This window comes from Tinamus guttatus, unplaced genomic scaffold (assembly GCF_059628265.1).
Source record: "Tinamus guttatus ecotype Peru unplaced genomic scaffold, ASM5962826v1 Tinamus_guttatus_pri_ptg000008l, whole genome shotgun sequence".
In the NCBI taxonomy this organism is placed as follows: Eukaryota; Metazoa; Chordata; class Aves; order Tinamiformes; family Tinamidae; genus Tinamus; species Tinamus guttatus.
In genome coordinates, this window is record NW_028288542.1 from 1,106,746 (window position 1) to 1,128,597 (window position 21,852).

The 21,852-nt window shown below is 41.7% G+C and overlaps 1 protein-coding gene across 9 annotated transcripts in view; it reads right to left on the reverse strand.

Annotated features, from left to right (window-relative positions):
• Positions 1-1,674: 1,674 nt before the first annotated feature.
• DMD (dystrophin) overlaps positions 1,675-21,852 on the reverse strand; it is a 1,078,552-nt gene continuing 1,058,374 nt past the window's right edge. For 8 of the 9 annotated variants that reach the window (XM_088521823.1, XM_088521851.1, XM_088521829.1 and 5 more), the window contains 4 exons: positions 20,041-20,284; positions 19,724-19,847; positions 16,235-16,327; positions 1,675-2,500 (listed from right to left, as the gene is read on the reverse strand). In XM_088521823.1, the coding sequence (XP_088377949.1) occupies positions 2,403-2,500; positions 16,235-16,327; positions 19,724-19,847; positions 20,041-20,284 (559 nt within the window). In that variant the 3' untranslated portion in view covers positions 1,675-2,402. Of the gene's footprint in view, positions 2,501-8,787; positions 8,820-16,234; positions 16,328-19,723; positions 19,848-20,040; positions 20,285-21,852 lie in introns of all 9 variants that reach the window. The other variant, XM_088521836.1, reaches the window with a different exon arrangement.

Below are 21,852 nucleotides of genomic sequence, written 5' to 3' on the forward strand. Positions count from 1 at the left end.
GCGTGGCCGCGAGGGCAGGGGTAAGCGCAATCCTGGCATCTCTAGCAGAGGGAACGCTACCTCTGCTCCACAGAGCAAAACTGCTCCCGGCCGGAAGCGGGTTCTGCCCGAGGCTGTGGCAGGACACGCGGAGCGTCGGCCGCGACGCGGCTGCCACGGCAGAGCTGCCCGGAAGCACCAGAGAGGAGACGCGCCGGAGCAGCGCGGAGCACCACCGCCAGCCCCGCACCTGCTAGAACATAACTGCGTGCTTTATTGATATACACAGTAAAGCAGTATATAATACAATAGTAAGGCATATATTTGGTGAAATTCGGTATGTTGTGAAAAATGCAGTAAAACAGAAGTTTATAAAAATAATTAGTAAATGTTACAGTGTTGGTGTTAAAACACAATATATTATGATATCCAAGTAATAAACCAGTACTAACAATGAAACAACATGCCATATGGTATTTATGTATTCAGTTACACTGATTATGTTTTACAGTTTAATACTTGGTTGTTATAAGGAATATGAAATAATTCCCAAATTATGCTTAAAAAAGCAGCGATAAAGCTTTCAACTTTTTAAATATTTTTGACAGACTCACTCCAAAACTAGAATCTAGAAAGTAAAACAAACGAAACCCTGATGAAAACAACCGTGCAATTAATTTTCCTCCAATTTTCTGAAGAGAAAGTTCAACAGAGTAAGAAAGAGTGAGAAAAAGAAAAAAAAAAGAAAGAAACCCATCCCTTTCTCTGATCTCAATTTAAACCTTCCGATAAAAAGAAAAAAAAAGACCATGAGAAATGCACAGGATTCCTACTGTAATAAAGTGTTAAAAAAGCTCCTTACTGTGAAAGCAGACGCTTGGGGGGGTTGTACTGACTTTCTGTAAATTATTATCATTATTATTATTTAAATGATGAGACCTGTTCACACAATGGACGAGTGGTGATGATGTTACATTATCTGTATGTAATTGTCAGGAACACCACAAAACCAAAGTGAGGTAGAAATAGCATGACTAGCCATGTTCAATGTTAACTAGCATTCAAAATAAAATCTTTCCCAAGTTTAATTACACTTCATACAAGAAGAGGTAACAGATTTTTACTCTTGCAATATAAAGTTAGATGGTGTGTTTCTATGTGTCCTAAGATAAAATGAAAAGCTGGTAAAGGAAACGTCGTGGTAAAGCTTTTGCTGACAGCACCTCATCCCTAAGCCTACCTCTGACGAGCTGCAGTTAAACTGGCTAATCTGTTTTTGTACCAGTTTCTCCCTTTCTTGCCTCATTGCTAGTTGTGCAGCATCACCTGCAGAGAGAAATGGGGAGGGACAAAGTAGCAGGGTGCTTGTTTTGAGGCTAAACATCTTTTGTGGAGCCTTTGCCTGCTCCCCGCAGGCAGGCAGGGAGAGCAGGGAATCCTGCAGAGCCGCTGCCGACGGTCGCTCGTGGGTAACCCCAGTTACAGCTGCTCGAGCAGGCGGAGACGGAGCGCAGAAATCGGCACCGGCCTGGGAATCGCGGAGCTCCGCGCTCAGCAGGGGCCAAAGATTTTATCTGGTAAGGCAACTTCTACTTTTCCTTACTAATAACATCCAGGAACTTAGTCAGCTGACACACAGGATAGTCACTAAATTCTTCCCTTTCCCTTCCTTTCCTTTTTTTTTAATTATTAATATTATTATTTTTTGCAGGCTGCCATGTGATGTGCTCTTTTGCTTAATTATTGCAGACTAGCTCTATGATCGATGTAATTCTCAATTTTATTGGAAGGAGGTGAAATAACTACCTTCCTTGGAAGTCCAGGAGATTATTATTTTTCTTTTTTTTTAAGCCAGCCCTAGCCAGACAAAAACAACGAGAAATGATGCAAGTTGGCCGTTTTGGTGTTGCTGCAGGAGATACATACTTTTTTTCTTTCTTTTTGATCAGCAAGGAAAAGAACACAGAACATGAATCTCTCTCTGATGCAGTTATAGAGCTGAAATGATGCTAAACAAATGCACTGCCTCAGTATTTTTTGTGTGTTTTTTTTTAAGGGGGTTTCTATAAACAATTATTTTTTATAAAGCACACTTTAGTTTACAATCTTTCTTTATAACTGTTATAAATTTTTTAAACAACCCGAAATGCGTTCCATATAAAGAAATGGCAAGTTATTTAGCTATCAAGATTTTACATGTAGTTTTCTTATATTTTTTGTACAATTGCATAGACGTGTAAAACCTGCCATTGTTAACAAAACAGTAACAGACTTAGGAAACTACTGAAATCTACAGTATAGTACCACTACCCTTCACAAAAATATAGATTTGTTTTCTTGTAAACTCTTACAGTCTAATCCTCTTTGTAGTATGAATGTTATAAAAACCATGCGGGACGCCTGAAGTTGTAAAACACATCTTGCTATTCTAACACCTTGTCGTCCGTCATCACTGTCACTAAGGTCTCCATCGCTCTTCCCAAGTCATCCGCCATGTGGAAAAGGCTCCCTACATTGTTGCCTGCAAAACAAAGCCAAAGAAGAAGACATGGAATGAGCAAGACGAGGCAGCCGGCTGTTAGGAACATCCTGCAGAAAAAGCCAAGCACAAACACGTAACTTTTCATGTGACCACCTCTCCCTGCCTGAGCACGCTGTTTCCAGACGTCTCCTGGAGGAGTAGAATCGTCACTGCTGGCAAAAATTGCCAGTTTTGGAGGAAACTAACCACAATATGAGCTTGAATGGTTAATGAAAACTATACCGAAATACAGCCATGACTATAGGCAATTATTTTTAGAAAGAATAGTTTACAGTCTTGCTTTGTAATTGCTGCATTTTTTTAAAGAACCTCAAATGTGTTCCATATAAATAAATAGCAAATTATTTAGCTATCAAGATCAGAAAATACAGCTTTTTTAATAGTTTTTGCATTTGTATAACCTGCTATTTTAACAGAAGCGTAACAGGAAACTACTGAAATGTTCAAAAACCCAGTGCTGATGAAATCGCGTTATTACGAATGTTCGCCAAAAGCAACTCTGAAACACACCAACATCACAGAAAGGTGCCACAAGTGTTTGGTGCTACAGATGTTTAAGCATTCAATATATTGTCAAGGCAAAAAACAAAAAGCAATAGTTACAAACAGATCAGCAGTAAGCAACTAAATCATGAAAAAGTGAAGAACTGAGTGCATATATATCTGCATTGGTATCTAAAATGGTAAAAACTAAATGGTCGCATAATTGAGTTCGTTCTGTGTTTTTAATAGAGTTTATTGCTTTTTGGATAGTAGAGTAGCAAAAACAAAGGTCCAAAATTATCAAGTAACCACCACTCCGTGGTTTATTTATGCATTTATTTGTGCATTTCTCCTCCCTAGTAACCACCATGAAGTCCTGAGACAACACAACCGTGACATGCGAGCCTCCTAAAGGAATGTTTTTGTCTCCAGACCACAATTCTGGAGACGAAATGAGCGAATCCCCCTGGCCCTGACGCCAGCACAGCGGGGAGGAGCCGGGCGGCAGTGCTAGGAGCAGTACGGAGCGAGGGCACCGCTGCCCCACGGCGCGTCTGGGTGCTGCAGCCCTGCGCGCTCGGCGCCTCACGCACCCTCTGGCTCCTCAGGCGCTGTGGTTTAAAACACTGAATGCCAAACGGATTCAACATATTACTGAAGAGGTAAATACATCCATGCCTAGAAAACCATAAAATAGGGACATCCCAGCCAGGGACTGGGCACTCAAGATTTCTTTCATGGACAAGGAGCAACGATCAGACAGAAAGTTTTAAATCAAGCACAAGGCCATTATATTCCACCTAGCACATAATTACATTACGGGACTCGTCGCCACAGGCTGATGTTGAAGACAAACATATAAATGAGCTTTAAAAAAAAAGGAGTTAGAAAGCGGCCACAGAAGAAATGTCTCCAGAGTTATCTGGATGAAAGAATTGCACTCCAGGCGCCCGGGGCTGCCGGGTGCCAGAAGCGTGACCTAGAGCGCGCAGCACGGGCAGCACTAACTCAACACGACACTCGGCTGCTGTGGCCAGAGAGTGGTGGTTCACTCTGTGGGAGCTACTGTGGTGACAGAGTGTTTGTCTGGAGAAGCACTGGAGGTGTAGGACTGTCTGCCCCCAACTGTGCTTTACAGGGGCACTTTGCAGTGGTTGCATCCCAAGTCCTTGCCGTGGTCTGAGACGAAGGAGCACCCAAAGGAAGGTGAGATAGGCCCAGGGTATCCAGCTCTCATGCAGTACTCACCTGAGAAGCCTAAGCCCGATTGCTAACACTGCCCTATCTACAGGGTCGTTCTCCTTCCTGACACACGGCTTTTCTGAATCGGACTGAAGCTTTTCTGTGGGGTAAATCAAACTCCTGAAAACAAGGTGCAAGCAAAGACCATCCTCTGCCAAATATGCAAGTATTATGGTAGTGGCCATGCATTGCTGACATTGCTATAACACCAGGAAGTCTGGAGTGATGTTAGTTAATATTCATCACCATGAGTGGAAGAGAAAAAAATGACCTGAAAAAATATCCTCAGCCATTTATTTCAGGAGAACTATTACTACATTTTACATTCAAATCCTGATTTTTGGAGGGACTTTTTTGAGCATAGTATATTCATAAGATCTTCAAAATAACTACTTGGCAATCTGCCCATTTTCTTATGCATTGTGCTATATGTAGCACAGTTTGCCACATATCAGTACAAAGGATATTTGATTCTAGCATGCTGACTTATTGGTACTAACACTGACACAGATAAAGTAACACATCAAACTGCAATTTCATATATAAATCATTCATGGAGAGCCATTCTACTCATCCTGAACAAAAACTTGTAGCTGGTTCATCACCATGTATAGTAACCGAATATGAAGAATTCCTGCCAAGTTTTGGTTAAAATTTAAAGCTTAATTTAAAGTAAGTATAGGCTACCACATTTATTTTAGATGCAAGGCATAATACCTCTTGCCTGCATTAATGCAGACTGTAATTAAATGCTGGGATAACCTTTCCCATGCAATTCTAGCAATGCTTCTTAATCCGAGTCTGCTACAGTACACCCCCTCTGGCTGAGATCAGCCCAGCAAACTGCACCAGGAAAAGCAAAGTCATAGGAAAACAGCTACATATTTTTGATGGGAAACACTTAGGTAAGAAACACAACTGCCACGGATTTGGAATACTTATGTGAAACCCTGACATGCTCAGGTGCATCCACAGCACGTGGCATCAAGGCTTTATTGGAATAACCTCGGTTTAACCTGTGGTATCTACAGCCTCCTCATAGATATTCTGGCCCTGCAAGCTCCCTTCAAGCCGCCTCCAGCCTTCAGAAGAGTCGCTGCCTCCTCCTCCTCACGGCAGTGCCTTCCAGACCAGGCAGACACTGGGAAGGCAGCAGCAAGCAGCAGCACTGCCTGGGAGCGCGAGCTCCCCCAGCCCGGCTGCCCTGGGCTCCGCTGGGTCTCGAGGCAGGGATGGGACACCCAGGCTTTCCAGGGACTCCAGCGCTCCTCACCTCCTGCTCAGGAACGAGGATCACCAAGCCACAGGTTTGTACTAGCCTAAACGACAAACCCTCTCTTCAGAAGATTTAGTACTGTTAATACTAGGTCTTTTTCTTTTTTTCTCAGTCACAGAGCTGTAAAGGTAACAAAGACAAGCTGATTTTACAAAAGAATCTATATCTAGAAAAAAAACCCTACAAACTAAACCCACAAAATTATATATATAAAAGTCTTTCAGAGCTATGAAATTGTCCAATTAACTAAAGCATGGGCCAAGAAAACCTTATGAATCTGGAGATCCTTAGGCATGAAAACTACAGAAATGCGTGCTAGAGCTTTCTCCTCCTCTTTTTTTTTCTTGCTTTTTCTAAATGCTGCTGTGTTTTCTGCAATACCCTTGAGCCTGACGAGCCCCCAGCAGAGCTGCAGAGCACCCCGCTGCGGCGGTGAATCCACGCTCCACCCGCGCTGCTTGCCCAGCACAGGGTATAGTCTCCCCTGCAGAAACGCTGAGCAGTAACATGCTTTTCCCTGAGGTATCTGAGCTTGCGAAACACCAAACACTGCTGATGTGGTTAGTGCTGGCCCCGGGGCTGGCCCCCGTTTGCTCCTGCCCACGTGGCCCTTCCCTCCAGGAGATGAGCGGGAGGCACCACTGGGCCCAGCAACTGCCCCGCTGGGTCAGGACTCCCTGGCCTGATGCTGCACTGATTTTTCCACAGCAGCTGAGAGGAAGCCTTCCCTCGCACGGTGTCACTGAGAGCCTCCGCATTTATTTTATGACATCCACCAGGATTCAGGTTTGTGCTTTTTGCCACCTCCCACTGCTCTGCCTCTCGCTTTCAGAGGAAAGGTGCTTGGCACGGGAACAGCAACGAGCGCTCCTGAGGCCTTCGTGGCACCTGGCCTGCTCCCAGCTGGATTTCCTGGGAACTCTTCCTAGGAAATGCTTAGGAAAAGAGGGGGCGAAATGCCCAGGAGCTTCCCCTGCACATCCTTAGTCTCCAAGCTCCTTATCAATGGCCACGGCCCTTTCCAGTGACCAAACACTCCTTTTTAATGATGTGGTGGGAGAATACCAGTGGTTGAGTGACTGGGTCAGGGTTTTGCCTTTCTTGCACGTGGGAGAAAAAATGAGGACAACCCAGACTATAAATGTTTGGGAACAACATATGTAGGAATCTCCTGACACTGTATGTGTAGTGATGGCATCCCTTTCTTTACGTAAATTGCAGCTAAGGAATTGCTCAGATATATTGCCTGCTTCTAAGTACCTGTGCTTTTTCTGTTGAATAGTGGCTGATTTAGCCTCTGTAACACACAAATATAAGGTACTGCCATTTTTTAATCAAGAAGCATGAGAGAAAGCCCCAAAGAAAGAAGCATGACAGAAAGTCCCAAAAGCACTTCTAAAATACAGACTATAGCTTTCCACTTAATATTACTAATATTTTTAATATAACTCAGCCAAAGATTCATTAATTCAGTTTTTTTTAACATTAAAGCTGAAGTTTTCTCCATGCTTTAGGCACTGAAAGGCTGAGAGCTGATACTGTTTAAGAAAAAAAAAATAGCACACTTCGAATTGCAGCAATAAAGCTCAAAATGGATATCGGCAGTTTTAACTTAGTCTTCTAAAATGGAAGAAATTAATACAGGTGTATTTGCTTTGAAAGCAGAGAATATCTATTTCTGCAGACACTATCTACATCATTTCTGGTCACACATGGAAGGACATGTTTCATATCTGCTAAATTTGCTCTAGAAACTGTACTGGAATTAAGGCCCTTGGGTAAGGACACAATAATTGAATATCAATCTCACACTACAACTTGCCATAGAAATAAATGTGGAGTATTTGGACTCTAAAGAGTGGACAGCAAGCAAATTAAGTGAGCCCAACCCCAAGCAGTCTCTTCTTCAGCTGCCCAGATTTCCAATCCTTCCCCATAAAAGAAAAATCCTTCCCCTGGGTGACTCAAATTTTGATATCCTTACTCATATCGAGCAACACCATGAAATCCATGGGATTACTCATGAAGACAATACCTAATGTGAGCAATGGGATCAAAAGCTGGTCTGGTGCGTTTAAAACTCCATGATCTGACTTTGCACAGATCAATTCGCAAACGAAACAGAAGCTATAAATTAGCTCCTATACTTCATAAGCATGCAGAGCACTGTTTAATATTGAGCTCTGCAAGTTACCAAGCACCCTGGGGAGCTGTGCAGCTAAAACCCTCCTTGTCATGTGTTTCCAGGAGCCCCTCTCTCCACTCCACCCGCTGCACGTTTGAGAGCCGGGCTACCCTTCAACTCCTGCTTCATCCACACCAAGCAGCATCTGTGCAAGAAAGGTCCTTTCACAGCTACCTGCAATCATGCTCAGGTAGCCTCTGAATATTTCATCTTTAATTCTTTTTTTTTTCTGGCATCAAATCATCTTTCAAACACTATATTGAGTGGAGAGTGAAGAGCAGCTTCACAGATGAAAAAGAAAGGCTCTCTGGAAATAGTTTAAAAGGTGCTATGAGAGCACAGCACAGCACAGAACATTTCCCTCATTAACAAGCAGCAAAGTACACATTCCAGAGACTATTTTAGCATCAAACTGATCATGTCTAAAGCACACAGGGGATACCATACCATTCACCCTGCTAAATACAACACTGTGGAGTTGGTGAATGTTAGTAGCATTCTTCATTGGGCAATAGTACAGCAGTAAATTAAAACATCTGAATCTCTTATACCTCTCAACTCTCACTGTTCTAAAGCAAAAGGAAAAAATACTGACTGCAGTTGCTGGAGATCATAGTTGGTAAAAATGTATGTTATAAATGTATGCTTAAAAACGGCCTGTATATAAACAGAAGAGTGAGGGCTATGGGCCTCTCTGTTGTGTTTACATACAGCAACACGACAATTACATAAAAGAAGTCAGTGAGAGCAACACATTTGTTGACCACATACAGCCTAAAAAGGCATAGTTTCAATCTACTGTTTTACCCTCCCTTTTACGGAGCTTCCGTCTTTGGGAGGATCCAAGGAAAGGCACATCCCTGAGCTAACGCTGTCTCCCTGGAAAGTTGAGAGGTACAGTATTGTTAGAGCACACACGTGAAATGCACCCAGCAAAACCATCCAAAACTGAACAGGAAATGAAACGACCCGCACAGTTCCACAAAACCAAGCAGACCCGTGGCCGCCGCATGCACGCTGGGCGCAGGAAGCAAGATGTGACAAACAGAAGCCATGGCAGGGAGCCTGCAGCTCACTAACCTCTCTTACTGGCTTTCCAGGGGCATTTCTTCCTTTAGGAACAGAGAGAGGAAGTGGTAAAAATATCAGAAAAGAAACAAAAACACCACACATGAATATATATTTTACACTGTAAGAGACACTCCAAATTCCATGTAGGGATTTAATATAAAATAAACATATTTCTCCTTTAAACAAAGATTGAAAGTGCACTGGAATCCTCTAATGACTCTAATGTGATTCATTGAAAAACAGTTCTGTAACCTGCTGTTTGATTTTAGCCTGACAAATACATTTCTTCAAACTACTAAGACCAATTTATAGCCCTTTCAGTTGAGAACAAGGGTGGCAAACAAAAACCCAAATTCATTTTCTGAGCATGCAGATTTTGTCAATTTGAGTACTTCCACAAACGATGTTATGGGTAAAATCTTGTTTCTCTGACTTCCAAATTAATCCACCTGAACACTTTACAATTTCTTATGCTTTACATGCATATATAGTGCATATATTAATATATACACACACACACACACAAAACCACATTTTACACTAATGCTATTACACTGGAATATTAACACAATGAAATCCTGTTCTCACATTCAAGAGCAATAAACCACTGAAGATCTTCCCAAGAAGTGGATCTGCATGCACTGTAAAGCTTGGACAGGATGGACAAAGAGGGGAAGAAAAGCAAATAAAGGGGAGAAAAGGGCTGGTTTTTCGTCACGTCTGATGTACTGATGAAAGATGTACTGACGAAACCGAGGAGTCAGCTTCAAGCTGAAACAATGTTCCTTCAAAGCCTTCACAGAAGTTATACTTTTTGATAGATTTTTCTCAAGTATTGATTGTAGTTTGTTAAAAAAAAAAAAGTCAGGTGTCAATCATCAGCAGAAACACCCCCCTCTCTCCCATCAGACAATGAAGTGTCTGTTGCCCTCTTCAGAAGCGGCATTTTCCTCTGTCACTGATACGTTAGACGAGCACTGCCAGACATTTAGTCCTAGTCCAGAAAGGCACTGCTGTAAATGCTGCTCATGAAAGAGGTGGATTTTTGCCCCAGAGTTGCTGTAGACACGGTAACTGTAAACAACGTATGAGGAAATGAAGAGAAAGAGAGAAATAGAAATGGAGGAGTAAGTGCAGGTCAGCATAGCAGCAACCTGCCTGCTGCCAAGGGTTCTGTGGGCATCATGCCCTGCTAGAGAAGGCAGGGGAGAAAGACCAGAAACAACTTTGCAGATTTTCTACAGGGGGCAAAAGGGGGGTGAGCAATGGAACGGGCTGAGGTGCTGCACTGAGAACAGAGCTGCAGGGTGGCAGGAAGGAGGGGAGGGCGGAGGGAGGGAGCGGCGTCACTGACGGATCACAGGTTAGAGCTGCTGTTCCAGGACAAAACCAGCTGTCAGAAAAGACGGGTAACCTGTGAAGGGCCTTGGCTGTGCAGGTTATGATTTATCAAACGCAGAAGGTTTTTTTCCCTTCCCTCCTCTGTCCCTCTTCCTAGCTTATTTACTAGTAGAAGTGACAATAATAACAGTGGGCTCTAAATCCTTTTGGGCTGTGGGTTTTTATTCTGATTCTAGGAGGAGCTTTGACGATGGCCACAATACCCATGGTGCTGGCACAGCAGTATAGTGTGAGCACTACCTGCACTTTTAAGGACTTGATGAACACAGCCTTACCTGTCCTGTTTCCTGACAGGCTATGCTGTTTCCATGCGGACTTTCAGGCTGTTCTGGCTTGACTGCTTTTATTAACTAAAGGTCTGTTCCTACCCACGCAGGGACTCACTACTTAGGAACTAAGGCTGCTAAAACCCTTCAAATACCCAGGTGTAGCCCATTCTGCCTGCCTTGCAGGCCTGCCTCGCTAGGGCTTTATACAAGAGTCCCTGCACTGCCTGTGAGTTCCTTTGGTGCCCATCTTGGGAGCTACGCATGCTCAAGAGATGCCTCTCAGGAAGATGAGAGCTTTGCATTGCTTAAAAAATGTGCAATGGAAAATCCTTGAAGATTAAAACCCATCGCAATCTTTGGCCTTCTGAGGAAGAGCTCCAGGGTTTCAGCTCATAGGCAGAGACAACCTACAAGCTCTGCCCCAGCATGGGGCAGCTGGCTGCCCAGGAGCCCTGCAGCAGCAAAGAAACCTGGTGCAACTGGAGTCTAGAGGAGAGGAGGAGTCGCCTACATTCAAATTCCTTCTGCAGGTCTTCAGAGGTGCCTACCTGTAGATGCACAGGCATCTCAAGGTTCGGCTAGACCAACATAAATATCTACATGAGACAGACTGGACTGCACTGCAAGTGACGGTATTGGGAGCTGGCTGGGAAAGACTGCTCCACAGCAGCCGGCTGCAAAGGGAAGTCTGTGGTGAGCAGTCAGCCCTAGCTCGCCCTGCTGTGAGAGGGGACAGCAGCAGGGGAGAGATCAACACACAGAACTGTTCACTCAAAACAACAACAAAAAAACAGGTGTTTGAGATTCGTAAAATTCATCAGTATGTTCTTGAGTTACACCAGGACTGACGATTATCGGCTGGAAAAGATCCAGTCCTCCCCCTCATTATCCCAGAAGAAATATGTGCAGTGCAGCTCATCCACTAAAGCACTGCTGTGCAGAAGGAGGGTCCTAAGAAATCTCAGTCAGATCCACCATGAGACCCACCTGAAGGGGGTGCCACTTGATTTTGCTACTAGTGCTGCCGCAGAGCTGGATTTAGCTCCAGGAAGGCTGTTCTGCTGCAGCTTTGCCAAGGCAATCTCCCTCTCTGTGAACTAGCTCCCTGAAGACATGATAGCTTGGACACAAGTGAAGTGTGAAAATATTTTCCTCTCTGCTCATTATCTAGCAGGGTTAAATAAACCAAGCAGGGTTAAATAAACCACAGAGGTGGTATTTAATAGCAGATTTCCACTAAATGTCAGACCTCTGACTCTGACATCTGTTTTGAGTTAGTACAGCAGCTGCTTCTAGCAGCTGCAGCAGTTGTGAATTTGCTGGGAGCAGCAAAGAAAAGGAGGGAATGGATGGGAAACCTTGCAGGTTTAAAGGAAAGAGAAAGATCCTTAAGCACAGCAATCATCAGGTATTCAGCAGAATTTTGCCCTCCTGAAATGAAACAGCTTTTAGCACCAACAGTCAGCTGTGCAAAGAGATGGAGGACCTGTAGTACTTGTGAGATGCTTAGAACTGCTGGAAGGTTGAGCTGAATTGAAAACAAAGCTACAAAAGCTGTAAAGGAGCACAAGTTACTGGGATCTGCTTATAGAGGCCTATGACATGATTAGTTTCATACAAGTGTTTCTCAGATCAGTTCAAAAAAAAATGCTGCCAAGTCCCTGTGCCCTTTTTAACATGGTATATAGAAAAAGCTTAGAGAAACCCACAATCAAAATGCACCCTTTTCCAGGTGAGTGAAGATTGACTACTGCTATATTTTACTGTGTTTTTTTTCAGAAGTAAGAGCTTTTATCTGCCTTAGGAAACTATTTCACAACCTTATAAAATCTTATTCTCCACATGTTTTTGATGATGTCTATGCTAAATATTTCACTTTGACTTTGCAACCTGTGATGCTTAGTTACACCTTTGTGCACTCTGGCACAAAAATTAATTCTTTTTCTCCACCCGTTACTTATTCAGTTTTTTGAACTTTTCTCATAAATTGAAGTCTCCAGAGCCCAGTTTGCTCTTGTCATACTATTCTGAAATCCTCCAATTTGTTGTTATCTTAATTGTAAGTAGATATCAGAATCATATTCCTGATTCAGAAGGGACGTCACTCCCTACTCTGCGATAAGCTGTGGTTGGAGATTTAGCTTGAAATTTAAATAGCTTATTTTTATAGGCCAAAAGGCAAAATGTGTTTCATGTATTACCAGTAGCTTTCTGGGCCTTTTAATACATTCCCAGATCTCTTCCGTTGATGCTATGCATACGTTTCAGGTTATCTGTATGGACGTTTTCCTGTAGTCAGATCTCATTTTGTTTTTCTCTTCTGATTTTCAGTCTATCTCGGTTGGTTTCTATGAATCCTGCGTCCTTTGCAGCTTCTCTCAAACTGCATGGTCCATAATTTCAAAGCAGACTTCTTCTACAGCATTAGTATAGAAGCACACAGCTATTTCTAATACTAATCAACTTTGACCACTTAATCTATCTTCCTTTTAGTTTCAATTTTCAAAGATAGCATGCATTGCATGTGGCAGCTGGCACAAGTTGTTTGAATTCCTCCTCCAAATAAAATTTCACAAGCTCCTGTATGGAAATGTACTTCTGAATGGCAAATTGGGATAACGGAGTTTCTTGCCTCTGGTACTTTTGTAATTCAACTTAGTAAGAATTAATATAGGAAAATCTATTCTTCACAGATCTGTGCTCACTGCTCTTTTGGGCTCATTGTTCTTTTTCCTCAGTCTGCACTAACAGCTTGAGATTTGATGCAACCTGTAATGGAAAGAAATACTGCAGCGCTCCTGAATCTGCTGGAAGCGGCTGTTTTTTCAGGCTGCTTTGCAGATCACTTCAGCCTTTCCACAATTACACTTCCATCCTTTAATACACATTTGGAAATCTGAGATATAGATTTCCATGTCTTAAAAGCAAACCAGCTCCTGATTCAGCGCTTCGTTGCAACCAGTCAGCCTTGCTTCCCCTTCTCCTTTCTGCATGTTCATAAACCATGCACAGAAGCCGTGGTACAGATGGATGCTGACTGAAGGGAGCAATAACAGGCAAATCGTCTGTGGGTATAAGCTCTGCTTAGGCAATGCCTGTTGATTATCAGTTATTCATTAAAATGGGAATGGAAGGAAAATCCTATAATTGAAATTTGCATAAAACCTCAGCAAAATTGACAATGTCAGGAGCCTTCTGATTCATGTGGTAACTGGAATGCCATTTGAATTGCCCCTATGACAAATTAGATTTTTCCCAGAGAAGGTCTGACCCTTCCTATTCTTCAGTCAGAAGCAATTAGACAAACCCAGCATTCATGCAAATGCCTGCGACTGTATCGCGAAGAATAGAGAAACCTAATGGAATGAGGCCCTAATCTCCTGAAGTAAAAACGTTAAGATAAACTTCACAAAAGAATGAATGACTTTTTCTCTGAAATGGGCTGATCCTATGTTGTGTAGCTAAAGAGAATGGAAAGGATAGATTTTGTGCCAGCCCCACAGTGATTTAACCAGGTCAAAAAGAGAAGTTCTGTGTGAAGCCTGGTCCATCTGAGTGCTGATACCTCCTACTGCAGGAGAAGCTCCTCTAACCCTGAGGACAACCTGCTCTGCTGGAGAGGACAGAGGATGATGACTGGCCAGTTAGACGGTCCCTCCTCTTTGCCTGCAGCACCACATGCAGCTAAGAATATTTTGCCCCGCTAGTCAGGGCGGAACCTGGGAACAAACAGTATTTGTGCTTCTGAAAACTTGCCATCAGTGGTGTGTAGCTTCACGGACAAGGAAGGTTACAGAGTCCATGAATGCCAAGAAATGCGGAGAAGTCTCTCTCTGTACAGACCAAAGACAGAAAATAAAGGTATTTTACTTTAAGCAGTGGAAAACTGGAGTGCTCTGCATCAGTCAATCTGTGGCAATAAATTGTTAGCTGAGCGTACTAATTCCCTGTCGGTTCCATTTGTCTCAGCAGGAGTTTGTCCCAGCCAGTACTTTTCCGCTTTTGCTTGCATCGCCTCTTCATGCAGAATATATTCTTGCAATCTTTTTTAGTGATGTTTGTGATGATCACATAATACACTTCTAGCAGAGGTATCGAACAGAGGAACAAAATAAAGGAATGCATTCATTCTACTTAGGTAGATTACTGTGCACCACTGGAATGCAGATACAAGAATTTACAACTTTTTGAATTAATATATTAACTAACGCTAAAAAAATCTTTTTTTTTTGCACTAGATACTGTATATTCTGTGATCCTTATTGACAAAAGATGGTATTTTTTAATAAAAAATAAAATTAAAACCGTTTTTACTCTTTGTTGGCAGGGGGTGGTATTTTAGGGACTGATCACTACCTATTTATAGATGGCAAAATAATCACTGTATTTTAGATAAATCATTCATTACCTGTTTTTAAATTGTTCTTACTGTACTTTAAATCAGGCTTAAAAAACTTTTTGCCAATGTTGTTGGCTATGATTACAAATTAGATACTGCACAGAAGGGTAAGTGTTTTAACACACGGGCATCTGTAGCCGGATTCATATGACTATCTAAGATCTCCTAAATATATTTAAAAAATGATGATCACTGCTAAGAAAACACTATATATTTGAACCTTGTGTATACAGCAACTTTAAAAAAATAAGTCCACTTTTATCCACATGTCAGTATTTCAAAAATAATTTCTCTGTTGTCTTAGTTGACCATTTTCTAGTTAAAGTGAGGCCTGGACCCATTTTCTCATATAATGCTGAGATTATACTATATTTCTTTTTTGAATAATATTTTTCTACACTTTTATTTTTTGATTTATAGTAGTTATACAGATTTCCTATCATGTCTCCACTATTCACATAGGATGATGGAAAATGATGTCCTATCTCTGCAAGTCCAGTGTGATGGTTAAGACACTTCTCTAATAAAGGAGATCCTTTGTGTGCCATGTGCCACCCAAAGAAGGCCTGCAGGAGTCAGTCTGTGTGCCCACTGACACCCTCTCAGTAGGGTGCAAACAGACACCGGGACTTTCTTTTGCAGAGTTTTATGTCTCTGAGCCTTCTTCCACCACTACAGGTAGCTAAACAGCTCCTGTTAGGAATCTAAGCAAGTTTTTCTTGGTAGCAGGACTCAAAAGATACCTACTGTAGATGGGAGGAAAAAAAAAAGCTGAAAAAAAACAAATTCCAGTAGTACTAATGCTTATCTTTAGGAAACAACAACAAGAATGCACTTTAATGAAACTGAAACACAAGGAAATGTTGTGTCTGCACATCCGAGCAACTCATTTTTTGCCTTGATCACTCTGGAACTAAATGCTAAAAGTTTGAGAGTTTTCACTCAGAACCTCCGTATTATTCCAAATGGCATTCTATTGGCAAAGGGCAAAGGAATGAGGAAAATGTATTCGGACATGCATTAAAACCAAATCAGCAAGTAGATAGGCTGAAAAGGAAAAAGCAAAGGAAAGGAAATGTCTCAGAAAGGAGATTGTTTCATCCATTGGGTTTCATGCATCGGGTAACCTCCACCTGTGGAGGAAGCTTAAGATGTAAGAGGTGGAGGTTATTTCTCCACTCTAAACAAGCCAGGCTTTTCTACGTATAGTGCTTAAATGAAAACAAAGAGCAACAGTAAAACAAAACCGAAAAACAACTCCAACCGAAGAGGAAAAAAAAAAAGGCATTTTTTTTTCTACTCCCCCTAAAGCACCCATGACCTACGTCTGTACTCAAAAGAGTGTCCCCCCCACCTGCTGGCAGGTGCCCGGGGCACCAGTGCTTACCTCTGGTGCTTGGGAAGGAGTTATTAAGCTGCTCCATCACTTCCTCCAAACCTGTGCTTGTGTCCTGGGGAGGGCTGAGCAGCTCATCCTCACCTGCAAAGCAAAGCCCCATCATTTAGCCATGTGTTAACACCTTAGTCCTGCACACGTCCTGCATGAGGCTAAGGGTGTTCACTTAAAACATAATAATGCTTCTCTCTCTTTTTTCTTTAAGAAGCTGAGTAAAAATAAGTGATTATTTTAATCACAAAGCTGTTTTTAATACATCAAAAATTTAAGAAATAACATATTCCAGTAAAGGAAGTGGGGTAAAATATCTGCTTAGGAGCACTTAGTTCATATACATGACAGTCCTGCTTCAGCTTCTCTTATTCTGATAATGGCACAAGAAATTGCTATTTTGAGTTCTGCTATTGAGCAGCTCTCTAATAGTGCTGGATTCATGTTAGCATTGCTTGGCCTAGCTGGGTAAATCAGTAGAAACCAGGATTCTCATCTGCATCAGTATTAATATTTCTGACAGTTTAACTGCATCAGGCTGGCGCTCCAAGAACATTCAATTGTAGTGTAAAAAAGGTTTAGCCGCAGTTTAATAAAGCAGAATACATTTCTCCCACTGAATAATTTCTATAACCTGATTATAGGGCAGTTGCTTAATGGGAAATTCAATGTATTTTATTTTCACTTCTTTTTGGGCATGATTTCAGATAATCAAAATCCATCTGCTGGCTTTAATGCAGACCCTAGCCTCCAATAGTAACAAAGCATCTGGAAAGGGAGTATATCTAAGGAATACACTGAGATTCTCCTTTTTTACTAGATTTCTTTTATCCCTATTCAAACACTACAGCAGTTTTGCCAGCTATAGCAACCACAGAGAAATGCGTCCTTATTTCAAGAATGACTAATGGCCCCATATTCAAGATGAGTAATAAATTACCTGATTTTCTGTTAGCATTAATATTCTATAAACACTTCTGGTGCTCCACGTTAGGGGAATCTCTACTAACAGAGATACTAAAGGAGTCCTTCAGGGCTGTGTTTACTCCCTGTTATTATCAGGCTTGGCACCTTCCTCGCCTTGGGGGCAGGAGTATCACAAGGCTCACTGGCCAAGAGTTAATTGACCTGCTACCTTTGGCAGCAGTAAAAGAAGTGGGGTAAAATGTCTGTGAGCAGCACTCAGTTCATTAAGCGGTGGTTCTTGTATCAACTGTCTTTCTGTTATTATTTGTGTAAGAAAGAGCTGTTGTGAGCACTACTGATCAGCTTCCTAGTCGTGCTGGCTTCACAAATTACAAACAAATCAGGTCACTCCATAAACTGCACTTGTATCATGTGGGCTACCAACCTCCGTCCTGTGCGTTAACAAAACAAATGTCACAGCCAAAAACTCAGAACGAGACCTCACTGTTTCTACCCAGGTTGTGCATGGAACCAGCGTGCCTGCAGGAAACACCATGTGCCCCCACAGAGCAGAAGGACAGGTCAGTGGGTCCCGTGGCCCGGCCAGCAAGAACTCCCCTGGGCAAAGCGAGCTGAGCTGTGCCGGCAAGCAGGGCTACAAACCGAGCTGTGCAACCCCAGGGAATGCGGTGCCTTTGTGCTATTTTTATTCCTTCTCCTTCAAAGATTTTTCTGAGAGCTTCCTTGTAAAGAGCATAACGACAGACGTCAGACAAGCAGCCCAATGAAACAGAAGATTCCTTTAGCCCTCAATTACTGGTCTTAACCCAAGCCAAGCTTCCCTATCTGTGTTTCTAAAAATGGCTTGAAACATCAGATGGAGCTCCAATGTTTTGGGGGTACCTGAGGGAATATAAGATGAGCAACAAGCTCTTGGCTCACGAAGAGCCATCTCCTTAGCAGTGATAGGAGAACCTACACGACTCGGGGAGGATCGTCAAAGATAAAAACCCTGTCAATAGCACAGGGGCAGGGAAACATTTCACCATCCTTCCAAACACTGTCTCAGACAACCAAACAGAAAAAAAACACATTTTTTTAAATATAAAAGTTTGAGCAGGCTATATGGTTATACGTATGTTAATTAGTTAATTCTGGTTAATTCTAATCTCATAAATTAAATGGGAGTACTTGTTTATCAGGGCAAACGAAAATAAGAACGTGATTGTATTTTTGGTCTCCCAAAGGACAAAGTACAAAGCCACACAGCTTTTAATGAGACGGTTGGAAACAACTATCTTCCTATCTTTCTTGCATATTTTTAAGTACTATATGAATATTTATGAAGAAAGTAATGACATCTCTTCAGAGAGCTGATGCAAATTATTCCACTCATGCCTGGTTTGGATATGCTACACATAACAATGTGTTTACTTACTAGTAACATGAGTATAGAAAGATCCAAACGAAACTGCTGTTGCCTGTACCTGACCGTATGCTCCCTTCTCACTGCAAATATTTAGCTCAAGCACTCATTTCACCCTTTCTTTTTTGTAGTAGGGCCTACAGAATCCATCTTGTTCTTTATCAGCACAGATTGACATGACTCTGCGTACACCCAACGTGGACCAAAAGTGGCCTTGAATAAGTTGCTTCTCCCGCAACCGTGGCATGTCTGACTGACCAGAATACCTTCCCCATTCTCCTTCTTGCTATGCTAGACTATTTCACTAAACATAATGCCAAGATCCCAATTAAGTTTCCTCCCTTCTCAAAAATGTCTAACAGAGACTAAGCAAACTTTCGTGAGAAGCTGAATACTATCATCAGATATCAAACACTATCTTACTGAAGCAATTTAATTACATCATTAGCTTAAAGATGTTGCAATGGATGATTGCCTTTTATTAATAGCAAGTCTTGAATATTTAGTACTAAATACTTATTAATTATATGATAGATAGGAAATAAGGAAACTGCTACAGAACAGTTACTAAAAGCACCAAAATTACAATTCCAACCTCTATCTGCAGAATGTTATTACTTACCCCTACTTCACAACTCATATGACGTTTATTATCACATCTGATGTGATATTTAGAAAAGCAACCAGATGAGCATTGCTGGTGACACCTCAATTCTACTTACTTGAGCAATGACAGATTAAAAATAAGATCATACCAGTTAACATGGGAATGATTAATCACACATTGAATCTTTTAGCCATAATTAATACTCTGTACATTTAAATCAGTCATGTTTATGAGCTGTAAGTCAATCTGAATGAAATAGTTGGCTTTTGTGTGTTATCTGTTTTGAGAATTCAAAGCCTGGCTCAGCTTTGCCTTTAATGTCAAAATATCCAGGCTACTGCATGCACCATCATCAAACACAAAAGCCTGCACTATATAATGAATATGCAAAGTGTAGACAGCCAGCCAGTATCAAAGACCATCACAAATGCCTACTTCATTCTCGTCTGAATGAAAGAAGAGAACAGAGTATTTTCTCTCTTTAAGGAACTTTTGCTGAGAAATGGGAGGGTAACTATTTTTGGTGAAAGGCTGAACCTTGTTGCCTTACCCATGGTTTCTGAAGTCTGGCTGCCAACGACACGAAGAAGCATTGGCTGACTGCTATCTGACCTCTGCAGAGAGGTAGAAGGAGAGGACAGTGTGGTACCATTCACCTTGGCATCTGCCTGTGGCTAAAAAATGGAAGAGAAAAAGAGTTGATTGATTATTCAAAATAACTCAGTACAGTTCCACAAATCTGGTATCTCTCTCTGACCAGTCTTTAGAGATATGATTTCCTGGCATGTTATAGTTGTTGGTAACACTTCATACCGTGTTTGGAAGAAAAGCTCCACAGAGATCCAAAGGAGAGGCCTGAGAACTCACCTGTTCCAGCAGCTGCCTCAGCCTGTGCAGCTGTGACTCCAGCTGTTTGTTGTGATCCTCCAGAATCTGCATCCTGGCCTCCAGGCGGCCCTTGTGCTGGCGGAGCAGTTTGGCTTCTGCAATGAGTTCAGCATCCCGAGGACTTTGCGGCGAGACGGGCACCATCTCGGGGGGGGATGGCAGTGGGGACAAGCCTTTGTGGTCATGCTGTTGCTTCAGCCGGTCATATTCTGCTTGCAAGTTTCTGTTGAACAGCAGCAAGAAGGGAAAAGCTTTACAAAGCTCAATAGCATCATATATGGTATCATCTGCCAAGGACATTCAGAATGTACTTTCTGGCACGTGACATAACACACACAACTAACTATCTCTCAGAGGCTTATCTTTATCAGCTGTCTCTGATTCTGCTCAAGCTAAGCCCATGTAGGATCACACCTCACAGATTTGCATACAGCTGATATTATATGCAACTGTGACATAAATATTATGTGAAAGCTCTTAGAATCACATGAGTTCACAGTTCTCTCTCCAGAGCGTACAAGGTAAGAGAAGAGTGGCAATGATTCAGACACCATCCAAAACGTAAGTCCTGGGTGCAAGTCAGACTGCCTGGCATGAATCCCCCCCACTAATAAATCAGTGCTACCAGAGTTCTTTCCTGCCTAGCTTTAAAATTATCATTATTTAAACTTATCAGCCTAGAACGAGGAAAAGACAATCAATGAGCCAATATGTTAAACTACACTTGTAACTTCTTGGCCGAAGCTTCCACCTTCATTTGGTCAGCACTATTTAGTGTGCTAGTATCACATTTAAAATTTCCTTTTTAAAATTCACTTTCTCCACTGAAACAGTCTATATGATTAATATGACCTAGAAGGACCATATAAAAAAAAATACAAAAAAAAAAAAAACCCTACCAAGCAATAAGAATACAGAAAGAAAGAAACTTGGAACCCTGTTAGGGACAGCAGTCTGACAATGCAAAAATAGAATCTTGCAGCAGAAAACACTGTACACAAGGGAGGCACAACAAACTGCACTGGGATTTTTTACTGCTTTCTAGAGGGAAAAGTTGGTTCCATGGGCTACAGCCTGAAACTGCTTATTCAAGTAGTGACCTAGATTTCTTTTTTTTTTATATTTTTTTCATTTTTTTCTTATTAGAGGTTGTGAGAAGAGGCATTTTTTGCTATTTTGCCTGAAAACCAAAATTCACACTGATCTTTTGGTCTGGAGACTCACAGCACTTCAGAAACCTTCCAATTAAAGTGCGAAGCACTTTTAAAGATCCATAATTGTCACCAGAAGTAGAATGAAAACAGTATGGGTCATTTCACATGGATAAGGAGGCAATACTCATGATAAAGACAGGTATCCCTAAGGGATACCTGCCATATATGACCCTTCCCTCTTCAGACAATTTAGAAGGTAAAAGAAAAAAAATAAAAAGGCTAATCCCTTGTAGCTTTGGGTCCTTCCATACCTCTGAACTTCCTTCTCTAAAACCCATACAGACAGGAGACAAGAGAGAGAACAAATCTGCAGATTGCTTGAGAGAAATTGTTTTACATAATCTGTATTCTTTCATTTTTTGACACTCTGCATGTAAAGGATAAGAAAAAATACAGATCTAGGAATGAGGACTGACAAGTTTTTGAAGAACAGAACTCCAGAGTTACCAAATGAGAAAAAACTTTGGATGACAAATCAAGAAGGTGCTACAAATACCGTGGGTATTGTCTTCTAAGTCATTTTTTTAAAAAATGATGACTTTGCATTAAGAATTTCTAATCTATGAAAATTATCAGA